This window comes from Capsicum annuum, chromosome 8 (genome assembly GCF_002878395.1).
Source record: "Capsicum annuum cultivar UCD-10X-F1 chromosome 8, UCD10Xv1.1, whole genome shotgun sequence".
NCBI classification, from domain to species: Eukaryota; Viridiplantae; Streptophyta; class Magnoliopsida; order Solanales; family Solanaceae; genus Capsicum; species Capsicum annuum.
Genome location: NC_061118.1, coordinates 9484107 through 9500248, shown reverse-complemented (window position 1 = coordinate 9500248; position 16142 = coordinate 9484107). Strand labels below are relative to the sequence as shown.

General features: G+C 40.1%; 1 protein-coding gene across 4 annotated transcripts in view; it reads left to right on the top strand.

The window, feature by feature from the left end:
- LOC107838821 (dnaJ homolog subfamily C GRV2) overlaps positions 1–16142 on the top strand; it is a 56830-nt gene that overhangs the window by 28969 nt on the left and 11719 nt on the right. For 3 of the 4 annotated variants that reach the window (XM_047395324.1, XM_016682041.2, XM_047395325.1), the window contains 7 exons: positions 8307–8530; positions 8619–8963; positions 13330–13624; positions 14296–14733; positions 14805–15150; positions 15226–15566; positions 15654–16121. In XM_047395324.1, the coding sequence (XP_047251280.1) occupies positions 8307–8530; positions 8619–8963; positions 13330–13624; positions 14296–14733; positions 14805–15150; positions 15226–15566; positions 15654–16121 (2457 nt within the window). The remainder of the gene's footprint in view (positions 1–8306; positions 8531–8618; positions 8964–13329; positions 13625–14295; positions 14734–14804; positions 15151–15225; positions 15567–15653; positions 16122–16142) is intronic. The other variant, XM_016682042.2, reaches the window with a different exon arrangement.

Genomic DNA, 16142 nt, shown 5'->3' with positions numbered 1-16142 from the left:
CTATTCCTATTTATACTCATATTCTAACACTCCCCCTCAAGCTGGTTCATACAAGTCATATGTATCGAGCTTGTTACAAATGTAATTAATATGAGGACCCGTGAAGGATTTGGTGAAAACATCTCTAAGCTAATCACTCAATTTCACAAATTTTGTAACAATATCTCTAGAAAAATATCTTCTCTCTCACAAAAATCTCAGTGTTCTTAGTCCTCTCATGAAATACCGGATTTGATGCAATATGAAGAGCCGTTTGGTTATCACACACAAGTTCCATTTCATTGATTTCCCTAAATTTTAACTCTCTCAACAACTGTTTAATCCAAATTAGCTCAAAAGTGACTACCACCTTTGCTCGATATTCTTTTTTTGCACTAGATTGAGCAACTACACTCTGTTTCATACTCTTCCAGGACATTAAATTTGCTCTTATTAAAACACAATATCCGATTGTAAAACGTCTATCATAAGGTGATCCTGCCCAATCAACGTTTGTATATCCAACGATCTGCTTATGACCTCAATCCTTAAAAAGTAGTCCTTTACCTAGAGCTGACTTAATATATCACACAATGCGAACAACTACATCCCAATGACTATCACAGGGAGAAACCATAAACTGACTTACAACAGTCACAGTCACAGGGTAGGAAATGTCAGGTCTGGTCACTATGAGATAATTGAACTTACCAACTAAAATTCTATATCTTCCTTGATCATTGAGTGGCTCCCCTTGTCCTGACATGTGTTTAGTATTTAGATTCATAGCAGTATCAATAGGTTTACATTCTATCATTTCTGAATGTCTAAGGTATACTTGCGTTGCGAAATAACAATACCTGATCTGGACTGAGCAACTTCAACAACAACAACAACAACAACAAACCCAGTGTATTCCCACTTAGTGGGGTCTGGGGGGGTAAGATGTACGCAGTCCATACCTCTACCTCTGATGAAGTAGAAAGGCTGTTTCCGAAAGACCCCCGGCTCAAGTCCCGAGATATCACACAAACACATAGTACAGCACAGCAGCAGATGACATAACATAGATACGGCACCCATAGGGAATATAAAACAGAGTAAAGCAGGATTGCAGGAATATAAAGCAGAGGAAAGCACCCAGATTCGTAATAAACATGGAACACGGAACACGAAACACTGAATACAGAATCATAACAGGAATACACCCCCACCAATTAATTCCCTACACTAGCGACCCGAACTGGCCCTAATCCTCTACCGTAATTCGCATCTTCCAGACCTTCCTATCTAGGGTCATGTCCTCGGTGAGCTGTAACTGTTCCATGTCCCGCCTAATCACCTCACCCCAGTACTTCTTCGGTCTACCTCTACCCCGTCTAAAACCATCCAACGCTAGCCTCTCACACCTACGGACCGGGGCATCCATGCCCCTCCTCTTCACGTGTCCGAACCATCTCAATCGTGCTTCCCGCATCTTACACTCCACTGAAGTCACACCAACCTTCTCCCGGATAGTCTCATTCCGAACTCTATCCCCTCGGGTCAGTCCACACATCCAGCGCAACATCCGCATTTCTGCCACCTTCATTTTTTGGATGTGGGAGTTCTTAACTGGCCAACACTCCGCTCCATACAGCAAGGCCGGACGGACTACCACCCTATAGAATTTGCCTTTAAGCTTGGGCGGCACCTTCTTATCACACAGCACCCCCGATGCGAGTTTCCACTTCATCCATCCCGCCCCAATACGGTGCGAGACATCCTCGTCAATCTCACCGTTACTCTGGATCACGGACCCGAGATACTTGAACTTATCCCTCTTCCCTACCTCCTGTGCTTCTAGCGTCACTCCTACCTCATTCTCCCGCCTCACGTCATTAAACTTACATTCCACATACTCTGTCTTGGTTCTGCTCACCCTGAACCCTTTAGACTCCAGAGTTTGCCTCCACAACTCTAATTTGTCATTCACACCCCCTCGAGTCTCATCTATCAGGACTACATCGTCTGCAAAAAGCATACACCACGGCACCTCCCCTTGGATACGCCGCGTCAACACATCCATTACTAACGCAAACAAAAAGGGACTAAGAGTAGATCCCTGATGCAATCCTGTCAGGACAGTGAAATGCTTTGAGTCTCCTCCCGCCGTCCTCACCTGGGTTTTCGCTCCCTCATACATATCCTTAATTACTCTGATATATGCCTGCGGTACTCCACTCACCTCCAAGCATCTCCAAAGCACTTCCCTGGGGACTTTGTCGTACGCCTTTTCCAGGTCGATGAACACCATGTGCAGATCCTTCTTCCTCTCCCTATACTTCAATACCTAAAAAATACTTCAATCTGCTAAGGTCTTTAGTCTGGAAATGTTGAAAGAGGTATTGCTTCAAACCAATGATACTACCATGTTGATCATTTCCGATAAAACGATATCATCAACGTAAACCACCAAATAAATACATAGATTTGGAGCAAAATGTCGATAAAACACAGAGTGAGCTACTTCACTACAAATCATGCCAAACTTCTAAATTATTATGCTGAACTTTACAAATTAAGTTTGAGGAGATTATTCGAGGCCATAAAGTGACCGACGCTATCGACACACCTGACTAGACTCCCTATGCGCAACAAAACCAGATGGGTGCTCCATCTAAACTTCCTCCTCAAGGTAACCATGGAGAAATACATTCTTAATATCTAACTGAAAAAGAGGCTTGCGTCGAACAACCATGGATAGAAAAAGACAAAGAAGTGCTACTTTAGCCACGGGAGAGAAAGTATCACTATAATCAAGCCCAAATATCTGAGTGCATCCCTTTGTAACAAGGTGAGCCTCAAGTCGATCAATTTGGCTGCTTGGACCAACTTTCACTGCATAAACCTGACAATAAGCAAAGGTTGATTTACCTAAAGGGAGAGGATCAAACTCCCAAGCACCAATCATATGTAAAGCATACTTCTAGTTGATCATAGTCTGTCGCCATCCTAGATGAGAAACTGCTTATTTTGTGAACTTAGGGATAGAAACAGTAGACAAAGATAATATGAAGGCATAATAAGGTGATGATAGACGATGATAACTTAAAAGGGTATGATGAGGGTTAGTATTACGAGTGGACCGTGTACTTTTTCGAAGTGCAATCGCAGTAGACAAGGCAGTAGTAGGTGCAGGACATGAATCTTCTGAGCCTGATGCTGTAAGTGGATGACGATGATAAGTCAGAAGTGGTGGCACCGTAGATGGAGTTGTAGAAGATAATGTAGATTCATCAAAAGTCGATGCAGGTAAGACTAGTGGCACTATGGATGAAGATGTAAAAGTAACTGTAGGATCCTCAAAAGTTGATATATGTGAGACCTCAGACATGTTAGGATGATCAGGATCAGAATAAGACGTAAAGTAAGGTTGAGACTCAAAGAAAGTAAGATTGAGACTCAAAGAATGTAACATCAATTGCTATAAGGTACCGGCAAAGATCAGGTAAGTAGCAGCAATATTCTATTTTATACTCGAGAATAACCAAGAAAGACACATTTGAGAGCACGAGGGGTTGATTTATCTTTCCCTGGAGTGAGGTGAAGTTATGAACAAAACATGTACTCCCAAAGACATGAGAGGAAGAGAGTATAGAGGTGACTAGGGAAACAATACTGAATAAGGAATTTGATTTTGAATGAAAGATGAAGGCATCCAATTAATTAAATAACAAGATGCGGTAACTGCTTCGCCCAAAAAATGCAGCAGAACATGGGATTGAATGAGAAGAGAGGGAGCAGTCTCGATGAGGTGCCTATTCTTCCTTTCTACTACATTTTGTTGAGGGGTATACGGATAAGAAGTATGATGAATAATTCCTTGATGAGTCAAAAACTGTTGAAATTGGGAGGACATATATTCTAAGACATTATCACTAATGAAAGGTACAAATAGAGGCACTGAATTGATTTTGTATTTCAGCCTAATAACTCTTGAATATAGGAAATAATTCAGAGCGATCTTTCATTAAGAAAATCCAAGTACATCTTGAATAATCATCAATGTAGCTAACAGAGTGAAATAAGGAAAAAATAGACTCTGCACGATTCTCGGTACTACATTAAAAGGTAGTTCGAGTGTGTTTCCCAATTTGGCACGACTCACAATCTAATGTGGATAGACTAGACAAACTAGACACCATCTTTGTAACTTGAACAAACTAGGATGTCCCATACGTTTGTGAATTATGTTAGGAGAATCTGTAACTGGGCGTGCTATGGAGGAGTTAGGAGTGGTAAGATAGTAAAGATCTTGTGATTCATATCCTACACCAATTATTTGTCCCGTAATACAGTTATGCATGCTAAAAGAGTCCTCAAGAAATAATATGCCACAATTTAGGGCACGAGTCAAACGACTGATCGATGCAAGATTAAAAGGACAATCAGGGACATAATGAACAAAATTTAAAGTGATAAAGGATTGGGGATTAGCTTGTCCAACTTTCTTTGGTTTGGTTTGGTTACCATTGGCTAAAGTGACCGTTGAAAGAGACTGTGAATAGACAATATTTGATAGAAGTGATTTGTCACCAAAATATGATCAGAAGCGCCAGTCTACAACCCATGATCCAAAGGTAGGAGATTGTGCAGTTTAGGCGATTGGTAGAGATATCTGCTTACTTGCTCGATGTTGTAGATACGCATTACATTCCTTTTCAGATAAATACACCCATTGACTACCTGTGGTGTTAGATGGAGCAATACGAGCATTTTTTAGGTGGTCGACCATGCAAAGAATAACATATTTCATGATTATGTCCAAGCCTATTACGATGACTACACATAGGTCGAGAATAACATGTGTCACGAGTGTGTTCAAGCCTTTTACAATAGCCACTCTTAGGTCAAGATCTTCCAAAACGACCTCACCCTTGTCGATTCTTCTAGGACTGTGACGTTTGATTTTTTGATATCCTCATTAAGGGTTCAGACTTAATCATAGGGCTAAATCGAGCAAAAAATTAGGAAATATGTTGCCGGAATTTGGGAAAAAAGAGTGCAGTCGTAGGAAAATTAGATTTGGCTGTCGGAACTTGATCAAAATCGAGAATTAACTATACGGGCAGCCTTGGATTGAGGAGGTGATCCTACAAGAAAGAAAACCTGCTGAAAAAAGTGGTCGGAAATTGCCTCATGCGCCGGCGAGTGGATCTAACTCGCTCGAAGGAGAACTGCTTCTGGCGGCACATAAAGGTGCGTGTTGCACCTATTTCTGGCGATCTTGATTGGGATTTTGTCGCTGGAAAATTTTGAAACTGGTGGTAAGCTAGTTTTGGAAAAGAAAGAACTGACCCATAAGGTCACTGGAAAGTTTGCACAGTGAAGGCCGATTTCGCTGCAATGATGCATAATGATACTTTTCTCACCAATGCTTTGATACCATGTGAGAAATAAAAGAGAAAATATTATCGAATTGTTGTGTATCTAAATTATTACATTGAGATCCTATATATTGACATTACATTACTCTTTTTCCAACTAGGACACTGACATTACAATCATTTTCCAAGTAGGGTTTATATGCTATTTCTATTCCTACTCATATTCTAACAGTTCTAAAGTAGTTTTTTAAACTGGTGATAAATAGTGATAAATCAACCATCTCGTCGCCGTACCAAGTGTCTGATTAAGTCTTTTTAGTGACAATTCTACTTTGAGTGATATATCTACAAATGGCTATTCCATCTATAGTTTTATGGCGACTTCTTTGCGACAAAGTATGTGGAAAGGGTCAAGAATCCAAAATAGATTATTCAAATATAGGAGCTTGATTTTTCATTTCTTCTGCTCTGTAAATTTACCCAACATAGGCTTTTGGTGATGGACTTGGGGATCATAAAGGAGCGGAGGAGGAGAGGTATGTAGGATCTACCGAGAATTAGATGGGGCAGGTTGACTTTGGCTAGTGCACTGGATATAGAGGATAAGTTGATGGCGAGGAAGGCTTGGGGAGTGGAGGGGATATAGATAGTATGTGGGACGAGACTGCCAACTGCATCAGGGAGACAGCTAGAGAGGTGTTGGGGGTCTCGAGAGGTCGTTCGGGCAAACACCAAGGGGACTAGTGGTGGAACGAAGAGGTGAAGGGGAAGGTGGAGGCCAAGAAGAGAGCGTACACAAAGTTGACGGAAAGTAAGGACGAAGAAGATAAACGGAAGAATAGAGAGGAATATAAGATTGCTAAGCGAGAGACGAAGTTGCGGTCACGAGGGCTAAGGATGTTGCTTTCGAGAGTTTATACACATAGTTAGATAGTAAAGGTGCAAATAAAAAGTTGTACAGGCTCGCCAAGGTTGGGGAGAGGAGGACTCGGGACCTGGATCAGGTGAAGTGTATTAAGGATGTGGACGACAAAGTTTTGGTGGAGGAGGGTCATATTAGGAAGAGATGATAGTCTTACTTTCATAATCTCCTGAACGATGGAAAGGATACTAGCATTGTGTTGGGGGATTTGGAGCATTTCGAGAGGTTTTGCGATTATGGCTATTGTAGGCGCATTAAGGTAGCGACGGGGCCAGATGAGATTCTGGTGGATTTTTGGAAGTGCACAGGAGGGGTAGGTATGGAATGGTTGACTTGGTTGTTTAACATAATTTTCAAGACGGCGAGGATGCCTGAAGCTTGCAGGCATTCATCTACTTGGATGATTCGGTTGGGGGATTTGGAGCATTCCAATTTGGATTTATGCTACTGGTGGAGCAGCATAGGGAAAGGAAGAAAGATTTGCACATGGTGTTTATCGACTTAGAGAAGGCCTATGATAGAGTTCCCAGGGAGGTTCTTTGGAGGTGTTTGGAGGCTAGAGGTGTACCTGTAGTCTATGTTAGGGCGATTAAAGATATGTATGACGGAGCCAAGACTTGGTTTCGGACGGGGGAGGGGACTTGGAGCACTTTCCTGTCTTGATGGGTTACATCAAGGATCAACACTTAGTCCGTTTCTTTTTGCCTTGGTGATGGAAGTTTTGACGCGGCACATTCAGGATGAGGTGCCTTATTGTTTGCTTTTTGCTTATGATGTAGTCCTGATTGATGAGACTCGAAGTGGAGTTAATGCTAAGCTGGAGGTTTGGAGGCAAACCCTTGAGTCTAGAGGGTTTAGATTGAGTAGGTCCAAGATGGAATATTTGGAGTGTAAGTTCAGCGAGGCGTCTCTTGAGTCCGATGTGGTTGTTAAGCTTGACACTCATTTTATCAGTAAGAGAGAGAGTTTCAAGTATTTGGGGTTGATGATTTGGGAGAATGGAGAGATTGACGATGATGTCACTCATCGGATCGGGGTAGGGTGGATGAAATGGAGGCTCGCCTCCGGTATCTTGTGTGACAAAAAGGTACCTCCCCAACTTAAAAGGCAAGTTCTACAGAGTGGTGGGTTGGCCGATTTTGTTGTATGGGGCGGAGTGTTGGCCTGTTAAGAAGACCCACATTCAGAAGATGAAGGTGGCGGAGATGAGAATGCTTTGGTGGATGTGTGGGTGTACTAGAAAAGATAGGATTGGAAATGAAGTTATTCGAGATAAGGTGGGAGTCGCTTCGGTGGAAGTCAAGATGAGGGAAGCAAGGTTGAGATGGTTCGGTCATGTGATACGGAGGAGCATGGATGCCCAGTGCAGAGGTGTGAGAGGTTGGCTAGGGATGGTTTCAAGCGAGGTAGAGGTAGACCGATGAAATATTGGAGGGAAGTGATTAGACATGACATGGAGCAGCTTTAGCTTGCCGAGGACATGACCCTGAATAAGAAGTTGTGGAGGAGGCGAATTAGAGTAGAAAGTTAGTCTGAGTTAAGATGTTATATGTTTTGGTGTATACTTGAAGTATCCTGCTTTGGGTATTATTGAGTATGTTAATTTCTAGTATATCTTCCTGTTTTATTACTATTCCTTATCTTGTCTTAGATTGCTTTATTTTGAGCCGGGGGTCTATCGGAAACAACCTCTCTATCTCACTTTTAGGTAGTGGTATGGACTGCGTACACTTACCCTCCCCAGACCCCACTTGGTGGGAATATACTGGGTATGTTGTTGTTGTTGTTGTAAATTTTGAGGGCAAGGATAGAAGTGCTGCAAAATTCAGCTTTTCCTGTAAAGAAAGAAAACCCAAAGAAGGTATGTGCAGATATTCTAAGTCTGGAGGGAGTAAAATATAGCTTGTAGATGAGTTTACTGCCTTCATGACTTGGTTGTTTCTTGCTTCTAATTTTGACAATATTTTTGTTCTTGCATGTCCTTTAAATCCACATGTATATTTACTTCTATCTTCTCTCTTAAACACTTTGGTCAGGCTACAATGCAAGGACTGCAAGGTCCACAGCTTTGGAGACTATTGCTTCTATTGAAAGGACAATGCATTTTGTACAGACGATATGGAGATGTATTGGAGCCATTTAAATATGCTGGCTATCCAATGCTGTTAAATGCAATCACTGTGGATAAAGACGACAACAACTTCCTTTCTTCTGATCGAGCATCTCTTCTTGTTGCTGCATCTGAATTGCTATGGCTAACGTGTGTTCTGTGGATATAATTGAATTTTGTTTTCTATACTACCCCCTTTCCGCTATATGAAATATTTTCATGCTTTTTAATGTCTCAGGTGTGCATCTTCTTCACTGAATGGTGAAGAACTTGTAAGGGATGGAGGAATACAACTTCTTGCAAATCTTCTGTCCCGCTGTATGTGTGTAGTTCAACCAACTACTCCTGCAAGTGAACCATCTACCATCATTGTCACAAATGTGATCAGAACCTTTTCAGTGTTGAGTCAGTTTGAGAGTGCCAGAGTTGACATGCTTGAATTTTCTAGCCTAGTTGATGATATTGTACATTGTACTGAACTTGAGCTTGTACCAGCTGCTGTCGATGCTGCCCTTCAGACAATTGCTCATGTTTCTGTGTCCTCTGAATTTCAAAATAACTTACTTAAGGCTGGTGTTTTGTGGTACGTGAAACTTTTTTGAGTTTGCAACCTTTCCAGATGAACTGCATAGATTACCGGAATCACTGCTTAAAATTGATTAATCATGGTACTTTCTGGATAGTGTCAAAGCTGTTGTTTAATGGCCATTACTTTTTACCTAATCCTACCTCTATCGTAGCTTTTCGTTTCCACTTTCAGGATGAGCTAAACAGGTGATGTGACTGGATGTACTTTTGATTTTACCTTTGTATAAGTTATTTTCTGTTGAACTCAACAAGGACTTTGAAAGATTTTTTTAAGGAATCACATATTTATAAATGTCGTATGGTATTTAAGCTAACAGAATATTTCGACAATGAGTGGTTTCTGTGATGGTTTCTTGCCATTTACGGATCAGGAACCTATCAGCTACTGTTTTATCTTTAGCTTTATGAGTTAATGACAGGTTATTGATCATGCTTGCTCGTATCCTATCTGTTTCATGCAGTTTGTATCCATTTTCTGACGTAGCACTTTCCTTTATTTATATGCTTCCTAAATATTAATTTGCCTTATGCAATTAATTTATTACCAATGTCCCTTTTTTGTTTTTGTAATGTTAAGTATTATTAGTGTCAAAACTACCATTAGGAAACTGCTGTTATTACATCCAAAAAGAGAGAAGAAAAAATAAACGACCAAAACCCCAGAAAAAGTAAGCTATACAAAAGATTCTATGAACTGCAAAAGGGGTTTGACATCATCTATCCATTCCACTTCACACCAAAGAGAAATCAAAAGCATACATTCAGATTTGATCTTCACTATATTGCTGTTGTTTTTGCTTCAAAACATCTTCTATTCCTCTCCTTTTTAGTGCATGCAGTTCATAGAGTTCCATGCCGTCTTCAGTTTCTTAGATAAGCCCTTTTTTTACCAGCATAAAAACAGATCAGCAGGTGAATTAGACATACGACCCCTTTCAGGTTCAAAACATTGAAGAACATATGCCAAATCTGAGAAGTGAAAGGACAATGCAAAAAAGATTCTCCTCCACAGAGAATGCATTTGCTGACTAGTTGTATGCCTCTCTTTTGTAAATTGTAAGTTGTTTTGAGTTAACCAATCTTCTCTGATAACTAGCGATGCAAAGCACATCACTTATGCTGGTGCCTTAGAGCTCCAAACCTTCTTCCACGAGCCATCAGTTTCCTGATTGGCTTCTTTTACTAAGATGCAGTAACATGACCACCAAATAGGAACCATCTCTCTGCCCCTTCCAAATTAAATTATCTTCATTGTTGTTTAAATCTGGAATTGAGGAAACAAGACCAAAGAAATCAGCAATTCTGCCCGTTTTCCAGTCATTTAAGTTTCTCCTGAAGATGATGTTCCAAAAGTTGCTTTCTTTATTTTGTGCTACACCGAGATTGATGTCCACTGCATGATTGAAAGGGAGGGGAACTTCTCTTTAAGAGGGGAGTGTACAATCCAGGTATCTTTCCAGAAAGCCACCCGTCTTCCATTTCCAATTTCGATATTAATGTTGTGAGAAAAAAGAGGCCATAGTGCTAAAATATTTTTTCAGATACCAACTCCTTGTGGGGGTGGTCAAATTAGTGCACCACTCGTTCATCACATGATATTTCTTTGTTATGATATTCCTGCGTAAAGCATCAACTTCAACATTAAATCTCCATATCCATTTCATCAAAAAGCTCCTATTTTTTTTTCTTAGATTCTTGATACCCAGTCTCCACCATCTTCGTTCTTTAAAATGATAGTACTCCACTTCACCAGGCTATTTCCTCAGGAATATGGGCTTTGGAAGTCAATGGCGAAGTGGATATGGCATTGAATATGCACTGTCAGATTCTCTGGCATTGAATAAGTACTGTCAGATTCTCGGTTCTCATCAATGGCTCTCCACAGGGCTCTTCCCTACCAAAGAGGCCTTACGAAAGGGGATCTAATATCTCCTTTCTTATATGTGTTGGTAATGAATGGGCTAAGCAAGCTGCTTAAGTATGTTGTAACTGAAAACTGGATTAAGCGGTTCAATGTGACAATGGACATCAAAGTAACTTGTCAACCTCACATCTCTCATAATCCTGACGATATTCTCATTATTTGTGATCCAGAAGAAAGTCAATTAGGATATCTGAATTGATTCTAGGTATTTGGAGTTGTGTCAGTCTACATGTTAACTGGTCTAAGAATAGTTTGTTACCAATTAATCAAGTGCTGAATTTGCAAGTTATGGCTACAATTCTGGGCTGCCAGACAGAGATCCTTCCCAGAGTCTTTGCGCATTGGGTATTACCTTTTAGGTGCAAACAGCAAAGCAGTTTCTATTTGATCGGGGAATGGGGGGTGAGGGGTTATTGAAAGATGCGAGAATAACAATATCTATCTCTTTGGGGACACTTGACTCTTATTAATACTGTGTTGGATTTGATGCCAATGTATGTCATGCCTCTTTTTCCAATGCCAAGAATGGTTGCAACAGAACTAGATAAGACGAGGAGACATTTTATTTGGAAAGTGAATAAAGAAGTGAAGCATTTATGGTGTGTTTGTTATGTTGGAAAACATTTGCAGAAAACGTTTTTCATATTTTCTAGTGTTTGGTTGGTCAAAAAATTTGGAAAATATTTTCTTTAGGAAAACAAGTTCCTTGAAAATACGGAAAATGACTTCTCTAATGAAAGTTGGGAGAGCAACTTGCATTGCGCGTGCGACCAACCCCACCCCCGCCCATCCATAGTTTTGTTTTAGATATATACAAATGCTTTTAAGAGTAGAAAAAAATACACCTATTGACATGATCGTATGTCTTTTTTATGTCAACCTTCCACATTAATCTTGGTTGTCTCCCTTTTCCTGGAGTCATTGCATTCATTTGCAATAAGAGCCATATTCATTATTTGTCTCCCTTTTAAGAATGTCACTTGTGTGTTGGGAAACTAGCTTGGGCATTATTGTCTTCAGTATCTCTGTAAGTAGTTTGGTTTGATCACTATCTTGTAAAAACTTCCAATTAGACTCAATAAGTCTAAAAGCTCTTCAACTCTCTAGCTGCCTTCGTTTTGGGAATCTAAGTAATATATGTAGTACTTTTTTCAAAATTTTGCTGTTGGTGGAAATGATCAATAGATTTCATCTAGTCTTCTTTCATTCTACTCCAACACTTTTGGCAAACCCCATAATGTACCCATCAGATCCCGGAGCTTTATAACCAGCATATTGGTTAATTATTTATGTGCCTCTCATCTCTGAAAGGTCCTTATAGCCATGCATTTTCTTGTGAGAAATCTTTGTTGAGTCACTCATATTATGTGATGGTTTCCAAAAGATGTATAGTTTCTAATAGAAATCCACAATTTCATTTTTCATCTCTCTGGTCCGAAGTTGTCCCTTCCGCTGCTATCTTGTCAATGTGATTATATCTTCTATGAGCGTTGCCCATTTCTGAAAGAATTTGGTGTTTCTTGTCCCCTTGCATCAGCCATAAAACTCTGGTTTTCTGTCTCCGAGATGTCTCTTCCACTTTGGAGATGTACTCCATTTCCATGAGAATGCTAACATTTCTTCTTCAGCAACTCCCTATCTTCCACAGTTCTATCCATGTAGTAAATCTTGCCTAGTAGATCCTTTTTGCTGATTTCATAATTCACAGCAGCCTCTTTAGACCACTCTTTCATTATCAATTTCTACAGCTTCCGCTTTTTAGCAAGAATGAAGTTCTGACGACCTTCTACAATAAAGAAGGCCCGCCAACTCTCCACCATATCCATAATTTCCCCTTGTTCAAGCAACCAGTTGTGAAATTTAAAATACCTGGTATTCTTTGTTTTATGATTTCGAGTATCAGAAAATAGCAACTATTTTGTACTCATTGCATTTCTAGTTATCTAAAATATATTACCCCTCCAATCCAGTTTTATGTGGATGAATCGACTGGTGTGGTATTTCTGTTTTTATAAATTTGAATTGAATTAATTGTCTAGAAAAATAAAACATGAAAAATTTAAGAACTTTATTCAAGAGTCTATCTATCACAGTGCTTAGATTTATTAATTACTTACCTAATAGATCACAGAATTAATTACATTTATAGAAATTAAAGTAAAATTAAAATAAAAGTCATACTCAAAACCATGAACCGGGGATCAGAACTGAAATAGAGATTGCGACTGCAACCTCCAATCTATCAAAAGCCTTCTATCTTCCTCTCCTACTGTTCAAGGGCCCTCTCCACCCTTAAAATAAACCATGAAATTTGACTTTTAATGTCCAACTTGCCACATAGGATGGACGCCTTCATGTTGAATTCTTTATACCTTTCTTTTTAAGTCATGGTTTCAGTAACGCATGGTATTCATTTTCTCATGCTTGTCTGCTTTAGGTACCTTTTGCCATTGTTGTTTCAGTATGATTCTACTGCAGAAGAGACAGACAAATCTGAAGCTCATGGTGTCGGTGTTAGTGTTCAAATTGCAAAGAATATGCATGCTGTACGGTCAGCTCAGGCTTTGGCAAGACTTAGTGGTTTGGGTTCTGATGAGAATCAGACACCATATAATGTGGTTGTAGCTGATGCGCTTAGAGCTTTGCTGACACCAAAGCTTGCCAGTATGTTGAAGGATGAATCTCTCAAAGATTTGTTATCCAAACTAAATTCAAACTTGGAGATCCCAGAGGTGATTGCTGCAGATCTTTAAGTTCACTTGCTGGATCTTTTTGTTGCATGTACAGAACTGAGTTTTTTCTTTTACAGCCTCTGTCTTATTGCTATCTTTATTTGTCTAGAGATGAGGAGATTCAATTTCTCCTGCAGAAAGTAACAAAAAGAAGGCATGAACAATAGCAATTCTGATAAAGATTCATATTTAACACCATTACTCTTGTTTCGTTTCTTATTCTATTGTAAAGAGGCAGTTTAAAAATTAATATGGGTTAAAGCTCTTGAATACAAGTGGTACACAGAAAACTGACACACTACAAAAAACATGGTTCTCCACAAAATGCACCCAATTGCTCTGTACTAACAGGCAACTCGTGAGAGTTTGTCCTAATTTGTAGAGTATTTTCTACCCCTTAAAGGCTCTTGAGCCTTTTTTCATTTTCTTTTTTTTTATTTGACAAGACTTTTCCTGAGAACTGTCTCTGTGCATGTGAAAAATGGCCATTTAATGAATGACATCTTTAGATGGACTTGAAATGCTGTTTTCCATATTGCGTTCACAACCCCTATTGTTGATAGATTGTTTGTTTTCCTCCTTTTCCCTCTCTATTTTGTTTCTTTTGAGTGTCAAAATGATCATTCTAATTTTATTGGTCCATCTGAATTTGTCATTGCTTCTGAATGCAGATAATTTGGAACACTTCAACCCGCACAGAATTGTTAAAGTTTGTCGACAAGCAGCGTGCTAGCCAGGGTCCTGATGGCTCATATGACATGAAAGATTTGCAGTCCTTCACATATGAAGCATTGTCGAAGGAACTTTTTGTTGGAAATGTATACTTGAGGGTGTACAACGATCAACCAGATTATGAAACCAGTGAACCTGAGGTCTTCTGTGTTGCTCTTGTTGATTTTATATCATGTCTGGTACGGAGTGATGCTGCAGTGGGATCAGATACTCCTTCAACCAATGGGACGTCAGAGTTCCAAAATGATACGACTAATGGACCACAAAATGAAGAGCAGCTGTCTAATGATGATTCAACTCCTTCAGATGTGAAACAGATGAAAAAAGAGGAAAATGAATTGGTTAAGAAATTCCGCTTTGCTCTAACTGCACTCCAGGTACACATAGGAATCATTTGCCCTATTGAATATGGTGATCTGATGTTTGACATATGCTATTCTTTCTTCAGAATCTCCTCACAAGTAACCCAGATTTGGCATCAGTATTTTCTGCAAAAGAAAAATTATTACCAATTTTTGAATGCTTTGCTGTTCCTGTTGCTTCAACAACCAATGTCCCTCAACTGTGTCTGAGTGTCCTGTCACGTTTGACAACACACGCCCCTTGCTTGGATGCAATTGTGTCTGATGGATCCAGTCTTCTCCTTCTATTGCAAATGCTTCACTCCTCTCCCAAGTGTCGTGAAGGAGCTCTCCATGTTCTGTATTCTCTAGCTAGCACACCAGAGCTTGCATGGGCAGCTGCTAAACATGGTGGAGTGGTCTACATTCTCGAACTTCTCCTGCCTTTGCAAGGTAATTTGTTTTCCTGGCATTCTCTTCTAGATCAATATCCTAGACAGTTTTAAAATATTGAATAATGTTGTGCAGAAGGTCCTCTGCAGCAAAGAGCAGCTGCTGCGTCATTGTTGGGGAAACTTGTTGGGCAGCCAATGCATGGACCTAGAGTTGCTATAACTCTGGCTAGGTTTCTTCCTGATGGCTTGGTATCTGTCATTAAGGATGGTCCTGGTGAAGCTGTTGTGAGCATTCTTGAACAAACGACAGAGACTCCAGAACTCGTGTGGACTCCAGCAATGGCTGCTTCTTTGTCTGCTCAAATTGTGACCATGGCATCAGAACTATATCGTGAACAGATGAAAGGCTGTGTTGTTGATTGGGATGTACCTGAGCAAGCAACCGGCCAACAGGAAATGAGAGATGAGCCTCAGGTATTGATTGATACATGCAACATTTGGCACCATTTTCTAAACTACTTTACTTTTTCGTTTAATGGAGAACTTTTTATTGTAATGTAGGTTGGAGGAATCTATGTTAGATTATTCTTAAAAGATCCAAAGTTTCCTCTTAGAAACCCGAAGCGGTTTTTGGAAGGACTATTGGATCAGTATCTCTCATCAATTGCTGCGACACATTATGATGTCCAATCTGTTGACCCCGAACTTCCTCTGCTTCTATCTGCTGCTCTGGTGTCATTATTACGCGTGCACCCTGCACTTGCAGATCATGTTGGATTTTTAGGATATGTGCCGAAACTTGTGTCTGCAGTGGCATATGAAGGGAGAAGAGAAACAATGGCCATTGGGGAAGTGAAAAATGTCGACTACTCTAAGGAAGCATATGAAGCTAATAGTAGCTCAAAGCAGCCCTCTTCACCAACGCTACAAGAGCGTGTGCGTCTAAGTTGTTTACGTGTTCTGCATCAACTTGCAGCAAGTACAACGTGTGCTGAAGCTATGGCAGCTACTAGTGTTGGGACACCCCAGGTATGTGCTTTACCAATGCAC